We start from the raw sequence: 10,014 nt of genomic DNA, 5'->3' as shown, positions 1-10,014 counted from the left end.
GTTGTACTGTATTCCCTTTTGCATCTTCTGTTTTTCAAGCCAAAGGAATGTATTATCCACTCAAAAATAAATGCATAAAACATATATTAAAAAACAAAGAAAACATGTGGAACAATTGGGGCATAGTGGCACACATCTATAATCTTAGTGATTGGAAGTAGAGGAATGAGGATCTCAAGTTCAAAGCCGGCCTGGGCAACTTAGTGAAACCCTATCTCAAAATAAAAAATAAAAACACTGGGGATATTGTTCAGTGGTAGAGCATCCTGGGTTCAATCCCCAACACCAGAAAAAAAAAAAAAGTGTGCAATTCATAGACAACCTATTACTTTATTAGGGGAAAACCACAATTTTTATTAGATTTTTCTAAGATGTCTCTGACCCAAAAAAGGTTTAGAAAACACTTTACTAGATCACCCAAGGATCATTTCCACTTCTAATTTTCTTTACTAGGTGAAGTTTACAAGGAAACAAAAGTAAATTTCCATACTCATTATATCAGCCACTCCAGGGCAGGATGGATGTGAAAACGTACCTTGAATCTCAATATTTTGGAAGTTGATGTGTTTAGCTGTCCTCCACAGTGGATCACTCATGATGATGCCTGCAGGGATCAAAATCAAGAAATGAACTCCCTCGGAGTATTCTCTCAAAGCTGTTGAATTAAATTCTCATTGCCCTACCCTAAATGACCAATAGAAGAGATACCCAGCTTGGGATGGGCACAGAAGCGGTGATATAAATAAATGCAATATAGACTTAGAAAGTTGACTACTTTGGTTCTGAGGGGGAAGGAGGTGGAAAGAATGAGAAGTGGAAGTGGAGAAACCCTGGGTGACACAGAGATGAATGAAGGCTTGGTTCATCCAGATACCTGGCTCTGAAACTCTGAAACCCACAAGAATCCTCACATGCTACAGAGCAGGGGAATTGCTTCCAGGGGAATGCTTCGGGGAAGGAGGGACTTAGCAAAGGATCAAATTAAGTTAAGGCACCAGAGTAGCAACTGAATACGTCCAGGAAAAAGGAAGGTTACATGGCTAATAAATAAATAAAATAAGTAAAAGAAAGAAAGAAAAAAGAAAAACAAAAAGAGGCAGAGACACACATAAAGAGAGGGGGAAGAAGGGCCAGCCACCATTTAACAAATAGCCCCTGGCTAGGGTAAACTTTAATTAACTGCGCCATTATAATTCACTTTCAGCAAGTATTCCACCCCAACCCACTCTTTCCCTCCAGCTCCCTCCTCCTCTCCCCCAGGTCTCATCAAGTCAGGCTTGAAACAAAACTGGTCTCCTTTGCTGGATGCCTCATTATTACAGTTACTGCTTTTCTCGCTAATAATAGCACCTGGCAACAAGAGAGGGGAGAAAACTATATGGTCTAAATTCGTAATGACAGGCCCCCTTGCCTACCTCTGTGCACCAGTAATCAAGGGTCTTGTAATCCTAAAAGTTCCTGAGCATAATACCAAAGCCATGCAGAGAGTTGTGAGCAGGCAGGAGCCGGTGAGCACACAGAGGAAGATAACAGGGCAGGCTCCCAGCGGGAGCCACCAGACGCTACTCATAGGGTCCACACCCAGACAGGTAATCCACACATCCAAGTTCATATCACGGCTCCTTCCTTCAGCAGTGGTTAAATTACACCCACGAATGGCTGTCTTCTCAGGCTGCGGAGCCTTAACCCATTTCAAGAGTGTATGCATTGGGAGTGGGGGTTGGGAGCACCTTAGAAGATCTTCCAGGCGAAACATCCTCAGGCTTTTTTTTTTTTTTTTTTTTTTTTTTTTTAAATTAATGAGCTTATGAGAAAAGCCAACCCAGACCTTTAAGTGAAATGTGTGATTGGTAGCCAGGCGAGGATGGGTTTTAGAATTAACTCTTCCTACAGTCTGCTATGCATTATCACCACCCCCCCCAAGTTAATTACCCCTGAGGATGAAAATAGGTTTCATGACTCATAAGCACCAATACAACACTTGGCAGCAGATGAAAATGCAAGGACACATTTGCAGGAAGCTGACACGAATGTCTATTTATATGTGGGGAGATTCTTAAAGAGGTGAGACAGGCACCTCCCATGGACCAGGATTAAGAGACTGCAGCAGATCCATCAATATCTCCCGGTATCCACTCCCGCAGACACACAAACATACACAGTCCTGGTTTCCACCGCTTCTATGATGGTGGTGGCAAATAGCAGGAACAGAAACCAAAAGGGTGTCCTTAACAGCAAGTTCCAACACTAACCCAACCTCCACCCCGGGGTTCTGGGCTAACCGGTGATTTGTTTTCTCCAAACGTGCCTGTGCCCACACCCCTCTCGCAGCCCTCCCGCTCCTTCTGGGATAGGAGTGAGGTGGGGGCGCCAAGTTTCTTCACATCTTCCTCCAGCCTCGGAGGGGACTGTCGGAGCCCAGCTCGCCCCGCCCAGGAATGGGGCGTGGCCAGGAATGAATTTCAGATAGGATCGCAGCGTTTTGTTTTGCTTCCTCCCTTCTGTTTTCTACTCTTCTTCTATTTGCCTCCCAGGAAAGTACAAGGTTCAAACCAGGTCTGTTTGCCTTCCGCTACCTCGGGGCGGGCTGCAGTCTGGTCTCAGCTCCGGGGCTCTGAGCTCCGAAAAGCATTAGTCCTCTGTCCCCTTCCCCACTCCTTGGCACTTCACAAATGCCGCCAAAAAGTTGATCCCATGAGTAATTGCATGTCTTCACCGATAGAAGTGGATTTTATTTGGTGTCATAAGTAACCTTCACTTCAGGAACCGGGTTTAGGTTTTTCCGCCGCCAGCCCCGGTTCCCCATCCCCTGAACCCCCACTCTGATCAGCTGTGTTCTGCCTTCGGAAATACTTATTTAAAGGGGGAGGGCATGTAATGAGCGAGGCGAACCCTGCTTTTCCAGCGCATCGACTGGAAGCTGCGGGGGTTCTCCCGTGTCTGGGCTCAGCATTTGCTGCCCGGTTGCCTACACCCCTCTGCCCTCGCTGACAAATCCTAGCTCTGTGGCATTTTTTGCTTTCAATGTGCATCAACAGTGAATACTGACATAGCCAAGAGGCGAAGCACCCTAGCTTTTCTCCACCCACCCCCCCACGCCCCACTGGTCAAGTCACAGATGCACTGGGTATCAGCGTATACTCATGGCCACAGGGCAAGGCACCAGAAAGCGTTCCTGACAATGCCATTTGCAGCTGGGCCCCATTTCCGGGGGAAAATAGAGATGCTGAAGAGTAAACAGAAATCGCTTAGTCAGCAACTGTCGCCTCCCCAAGAGGTGAATGTAAATAGCCTGGTACTGAGGGGGAGGGGCAGCCAGCCAGGCAGCACAGGGCCTTCCTCACAGGCCAGCTGAGGGCTTTCAAAGGGACTAGCATTCCTGTTCTGTTGAGGGTAGGGAAGGTGTCCCCTAGGTTGTGTGGCCTTAGCCCTAGAAAGACAAAACTTGCTGACTCGGGGCAGAATTAATATCAATTGAATTTATTACAAGTTACTAAGCTCCAAGGCACATTACAGTGTTCTGTTAACTACAGAAATGTATAAAGGACAAACAGAGCAGATTCTCCATGTCTAGCATTTCGCTCTACTGTTCAAAAGCATCCGTGCATCAATAAAGCAAAAACAAAACAACACGTGAAGATCCAACACATTCAGGTCAGTAGAAACAAACCTAAACATCTTCCCCTCACAAACTTGCAACAAAAAACACCCCGTCCCCCCCAACACCCCCCTTACCATTTTGCAAACAAAACAGGAAAACAAAATAAAACAGAACAGAACAAAATAAAGTGAAGACTTCAACACTTGGGGCTGTTTAGAAAGAAGCTTTCACCATTTTATAGCATCATTATTATTATTATTTTTTTTAGGCAGCAACACTGGCCTTGGCAAAAAAAAAAAAAAAATCTTTTTCTTTTGTGTGTTTTTTCCTTTCAGAGTGCATAACATTTACAAAAATACACACCAGCAGCAGTCGTTGCTAAGGGCTATTAATTCTGTACCTAGGCAAACATTCTGCCACCAAATAAATGCTAACGAATATGATGCAAATGACCCAACTAATATTATACTGCTTAACACAAACCAGCTTATCCTTCAAATGAAGAAGTTACATACCTTTGTTTCAAAATATAGAAACATACGACGAAAATAATGTCTATACATAAGACTAACTTTTTGCAGTTTGTTATATTCACAATTCTACATCTTGGGGGCGAGGGGAGGGAGAGTGGAGGATGGGTGGGGGAGGGGCTTTCTGGATTGGAGAGGAGCTGGTCTAGGGCAAAGGAGGTGGGTGCCCTGTGGTTCAAGGGTCTCTCTCCTTTTTCACTTTAACATCCCCAGCTAAGATAGTCGCGATTTCGCCCTGCATGAAGGCCCAAGGTACATTCGACCCGACTAAGGGGCATTTCTCTCCGCTGGGGCAATACACCTCGCCAGTGGCCCCCTGGGCCTTGATACTCTCTCTAGAGCAAGGGAAGCAGAATTTGTGGCTGGGGACGGATGGGCACTGAACGAAATGCGTGTCCTCCAAACGTTCGTGGCAAATGGTACAGCAGAGAGGTCCGCTGTTGGCCATGGGGGAATCCGGAATGTTTTGGGGGTGCACTTGGTCCATACCCGGGTGGGCGCTAGGCGGCGGGGGCGCCACCTGTAAATTCAGGTCCCCGTTACGTGATGCCAAGCGGCGCTGCCCAGGCACCGACGCGGGCGACACTGGGCTGCTGCTGTTGCGCCGCGCGGACGCAGTGGTTGAGTGCACTGAACTGCCATCCTTAGGCGAGTGCGCTGTGCCCAGAGTGTCTGCTACTGACATGAGGGCGGCCATGGGGGACGGACCGTTCTGCGGGGCTGACTCCGGCGGGGTGGTCCGGTTGGAATGGGGTCCCAGGGGTGGGGGTGGTGGGGGCGGACCCCCAGCAGTGTGACCAGGCGCCGCAAAGCCCCCGGCCGACATGGTGAGCTTCAGTGCCTCGCTCTGGTTTGCCATCCACTGCTGCCTCTGCTGTTCCTCGCCCAGTTTCAGCGCGCCCTCGGCTGAGTCCGGGGGCTCCGGGGACGCCTTCCTCTTGCGTAGGCTAGCAGCTGCGCCCCGGCCCGAGGGCGCGGCGGGCGGCAAGGCCCCAGTCCCTGGAGGTGCGCTGGGGGCGCGGCTGAGACTCACCAGCGCCGTGGGCAGCATGGGGCAGCTGGCGTCCAGGTAGGGCTGGGGCAGCATGTCCGCACCGGGCACGCCCTCCTTAAAGAAGCGCACGGCTTCGGGCAGCAGGTCCCCAAGCAGGCGCCAGTCCCCGGAGCCGTGCTTCTTCTCGTACTCCAGGTACTTGAAGCCGGAGGAGAGGCCCCGGCCGAAGTCCTTCATGCAGTCCTGGTACATCTGTTTGGCCACACCGGACGCGCTGGAGTACACGTTGCCCGAGCCCGTAGGATATTCAATGAACAGCTTCAGCTCGTAGTCCATGCCGGGCTTGGAGACAGCGTCGAAAGCGAAGACGCGGCCCAGCAGCGAGTGGTCCTTCTTGAAACGCACCTCGTAGGGCGTGCAGCCCGCCAGCGTGAGCAGCGTGTCGCGGACCATCTTGGGCTTGTTGGCCCACTCCTCGGCGCGGTTGCGCAGGCTCTCGCTTAGCTCGGCCAGGGCCTCGGCGTTTCTCTGCTTCTCCTTCAGCTCGCGCTCCTGGTCGGTACTCGACACTGAGCCGGGCCTCTTGCCACCAGCACCCACGCCCACCTCCGCCACCGACGACGAGGTTGAAGACGACGCGGTAGACGCCGCGGCCGAAACGCCCGGGGTGCCCCCAAGACAGGCTGGGCCTCCGGGAGCCCCTGGCGGTGCTGGCGTCGGGGGTCCGCGGCTTCCCAGCGCGTGGGGCGGGGGCGGGGGCAGCACCGCGGCGCTGGCTGGGCCGTTAAGCAGCGTCTGTGGCAGCAAGTTGGGAGGCACCGCGAGTTGGGGGCCCCCGCCACCCCCCGGGTTGGGCAGCCCAGTCACCAGCCCACCATGTGTCCCACGCCGAGAGGCCACCGACGCTGCAGCGGAAGAGGAGTTGGGGCTCTGTCGGTTCAGCTCCGGGGGCCCCTCCTCGGATGCTGGCTTTGGGAAGCCGTTTGGGCCCCCAAGGCCATTGGGCAACCGCGCGGTGTGACTGCTGCTCCCCAGGCTCACCGGCGGTGGCGGGTACTCGAAGCGGCTGCGTTGTTCCACCGCGGCGGCGGCGGCGGCGGCGGCGGCGGCGCTGAGACCATAGCGCTCTAGGCCGGACGGGGCCGCCAGTACCGCAGCCTTGCTGGAACCATCGACGTGGTTGAGCTGCTGCTGCTGCTGTTGTTGTTGCTGCTGCTGCTGCTGCTGCTGCTGCTGTTGCTGCTGCTGCTGCTGCTGCTGAGCGGCAGCTGCCGCCGCCGCCGCTGCCGCCGCCGCTTCCTTAGCCGACAGGGCCACCGTCTTGACCCCGACGGGCGGCGGCGGCCCGGGGGAGCGGCCGTCCTGGAAGCAGCCGTGAGCCCGCTTCAGCTGGCGCGCGGTCTCGATCACGAACTCTATGCGATCTGCGCCTTCGTAGTTGACGCAACCGCGGCATACAGGTTCGGAGAAGTCCCAGATCATGGCCCAGGGCATGCGGGGCAGGTCGCACAGGTAGCAAGACTGTCTTCGGGACGAGGACACCTGCGCCGCCGACATGATGCCAGCCCTGGGTAAGGGAGGCCCCCGCCCGGGCTGTCTCCGCGGCGCCTTCTCCTCCGGGAGGACTGGCTGGCTGGGGAGGGAGTCCGGCTGCGGGGGAGGGACGAGGGGGGGCGAGAAAGTTCTGCCCCCGGGGCTGGAGGGAGCACGAGTCTCCACCGCCGGCGCAGGGCCTCTCCGCGGGGGCTCCACCGCCGGGGCGGTGGACGGGTTCAGCCCGCTCCTCGCCCCCACCTCCTACTGCGGCTGTCTCGTCGGGAAACGAGCCCAGGCGCCTTCTTCCTGGTGCGGCAGATCGGGGTTGGAAGCTCCGGGCCCGGGGGGAGGGGGCGAGGGTGTCCGGTGCTGGCCGCCGTTGCCTCTTGGCCCCCTCCCCGGAGTGGCTGGTGCGTGGAAGCTCGAACGGGGCTGCCTCTTCCTCTCCCCTGGGGGCCCCCCTACGAGCTGCGTCCTCTCCCCGCCAGGCACCCTGGGGCGAGGGCTAGAGGGCTGTGCCACCCGGTGCCCGGGTCCAATCTTGCTGAAGCCGCTGCTTCCCTGGAGGGCCGGGGGAGGGGGTGGCAGCCGAGAGGAGCTTCTCCCCTCCGCAGGGTCGGCCGTTCCGTTGTTGGCGGCAGGGTTTGCACGCCGGAGGGAGCCGCAGCGGCCACCGCTTCCAGGACGCACGAGAGCAGAGGAGAGGAGCGCACGCACGCAGGCTCCCGCCGCCCCCTGGCCTGGCCGGCGCCCGGGCCGCCGCGGTTGGCGGCGCTCACGTTGGCTGCAGGGCGCTCGCGCGGCGCCTCGGCCCGGGTCGCATCCCTTCCCGCTCGTGCTCGCCCGGAATGTGGGGTTGTGATTGTTACTCTACGTTCCGGAGGCGCGTCTCGGCGCTCCTGCTCGGGCTGCGGCTCGCGCTGTCCCCGGCTTGGCCGCGCGGGATGCCGCCCGGGCGGAGCGCTGACGTCACCGCCATGCTCTGCACCAGTCTCTCCACCCCCCTTTACACTTCCTCTGTCTGTGGAGCCCACTTGTTGCTCGCGAAAGGCGCATGCGCGGCAGGACGCCCAGATTCCTCCCAGCCGGCCCCTCCTCCGCGCCTCCGCCCTCCCCTCCCCCTCGCCGTGTGTGTACAACAGCTGAGGCCGGCGAGCTAAAGCTGGAAGTCCAGGGCTGGGGGTGGAAATTAAACAGACGTTGACCTTTCCTTTCCCTGCCCGGCTTTCCCAAGTAAAAATGCTTTTAAGAACCACAAGCGTCGCTTCCGATCCCCGTTCCCCACCCCACCCCCAGTCAGCGAATTTAAATGTCCTGTTTGAGAATTTTCACATTGCATTTCAATCAAGGTATTACCCATTTCATCTGAGATCAATCCCCCGCCCCCGTCCTTCATGGATATTACTCCTTGCCACATTGATGTCGAAGCACCTGCAAAATTAGCTGTTTTCCAATATCCTGAAACCATTTTGGATCTGTTTTTGTGCCCTGGTCTAGGAACCCGAGGTTCAATGATGGCGCTAAATGAATTCAGGGTGAGTTCCCTCTCCCGCTAACCGAACTCTAAAAATTTTGGCTGAACGTCTAAAGAAGCTCTGAGCACCCCGAGGCCTTTAAGGAAAACAGTCAACTGGCTGCGCACAGCTGCAGTTGAGGGCAGGGAGGGGGAGGTGCTGGAAAGGCCAAACAGGTGAGTGGTTTTTCTAGATTCATTAAAAGAAGGTGGGGGTAGCTTTTAGTAATACTGATAGCTTTTTGTACAGTGCAGCCACAGTTTTCAGAGTTCTTTCTCACATGCCCTGATTTTATTCCTTATTGCTCCAGAACGCTGGGCAAGGCCAGGATTTCTTTTTCCCATACAAGATCACTGTTCATCATTGCTCATTGTAGAACAGATGTGTTGGTCCTATCTCTGATTGGGGCATTTCAACTGATTCTTCTGTTTATTAGGTTTGCCTTCCTCCCACCCCCTCATGATAATTGAGATAATCCTTGAGGAAGGGAGGCGATGTAATGGAATTGGATTCTGCCCAGGGTTGGAATTTCCTTTGCAACCTTGCACTAGTTATTTACATAACTTCTATTGTCTTTCTGTAAAATGGAACAATAGCTTCTAACTTGTTAGGATTGAGATTTTAATTTGTTTTATAGTAAGAAGCAACTCTTATTGAGGTTTAGGAAGATCAGACACTGTATAAAACTGTATAAAACGGCTTATCCGCATCAACCTTAATATTATACTTACATTATTGTGTATTATCTATATTAAACCCTTATCATTATTTGCAAGGTTGATTCTGTTGACTCCATTTTACAGTCCAGGTAAGTAAAGAGGTTAAATAATGTGTCTACAACATTTGGAGCTACAGCTGGGATCTGAGCCAGTAAATCTGTTTTTGAGAGGTGGCTTTCACAAGCTTAGGCTCCCAGAGGTGATTTGGGATACTCAAAATTCCCATCAGTGCCCCATTCTTTATTATATATAATCCTATGTAAAGTGCTATGCAAATGCGTCTTCACAACCAACCCCCAGCCTCCCCTTCCAAGATTGTGCCAAGGAATTCTTCCATATACAGAAGTTGTGGATCTGCTACTGCTACAGACTGTAACATAAATACAACATACAGTATATAGAGCACAGTGTGGGTCGCTCAGGAAGCTGCCAGCAAGGGTATTGGTACTGTTGCTGGCTAACAGGTAAAAAGTACTTTGTAAAAGTGCTTAAAACATAAGGGTCATTATTCTTATCACTACCGTTACTACTACTGTAATAAAGTTCAGTTGAATCAAGAAATATTTATTTTTATTTTGACACCCAATTTCCAGAACCTTCCCCTGTCTGCCACTCCCAGCACCGAGATCTTGCACTTATTCTGGGGCCCCAGGTGCAAATGAACGGGGAGTTTCTAAGGATAGGGAGAAAGGGGGAAGCAAGAGCCCTAAGGGAGCCCCCCCTTTCATCTTAGAGCAGCCAGATTTCTGTTTTTGCAAAACAGTGTGCTCACTATGCACTCCAGAGCAATAGTAAACTTTGCTTGGCCGACTGGCTCAGAGCAATGATTCCTTTGCAGAGAGAGCTGCTCCAGGAGCATTGCCTCATCTCCCAGACTTCTGCCCTCCCCACACCACACTCAATATCCTGGAGTGAGTCAAAACTTAGGGCTAGGAAATGGCTTGACATTCCCTGCCAGCCTGAGGTTCCTTAGCTTTGGCTTAACTGGTTGACCCATTTCTTTACATTATTTATTCAGCCCTTCCCTTCATTGAACCAAAAATACTGGAGAAACAGCAACTTAGCCACAACCCTCCAGCCAGGCAGCTAGAGAAAGGAAGTTGGATCCTATGTCATAGTG

General features: G+C 53.2%; 1 protein-coding gene across 1 annotated transcript; it reads right to left on the bottom strand.

Annotated features, from left to right (window-relative positions):
• Window positions 1-3,464: 3,464 nt before the first annotated feature.
• Window positions 3,465-7,648, bottom strand: Irf2bpl (interferon regulatory factor 2 binding protein like). Its single transcript, XM_076849810.2, has one exon. It carries the CDS (start codon window positions 6,680-6,682, stop codon window positions 4,307-4,309), a length of 2,376 nt encoding a protein of 791 aa, XP_076705925.2. The 5' UTR covers window positions 6,683-7,648; the 3' UTR covers window positions 3,465-4,306.
• Between the last annotated feature and the right edge of the window lie 2,366 nt (window positions 7,649-10,014).

The sequence above is a fragment of the Callospermophilus lateralis genome, chromosome 3 (genome assembly GCF_048772815.1).
Source record: "Callospermophilus lateralis isolate mCalLat2 chromosome 3, mCalLat2.hap1, whole genome shotgun sequence".
Taxonomy (NCBI): domain Eukaryota; kingdom Metazoa; phylum Chordata; class Mammalia; order Rodentia; family Sciuridae; genus Callospermophilus; species Callospermophilus lateralis.
Note: the sequence above shows the minus strand (reverse complement) of the source record. Positions and strands in the feature narration are given on the sequence as shown.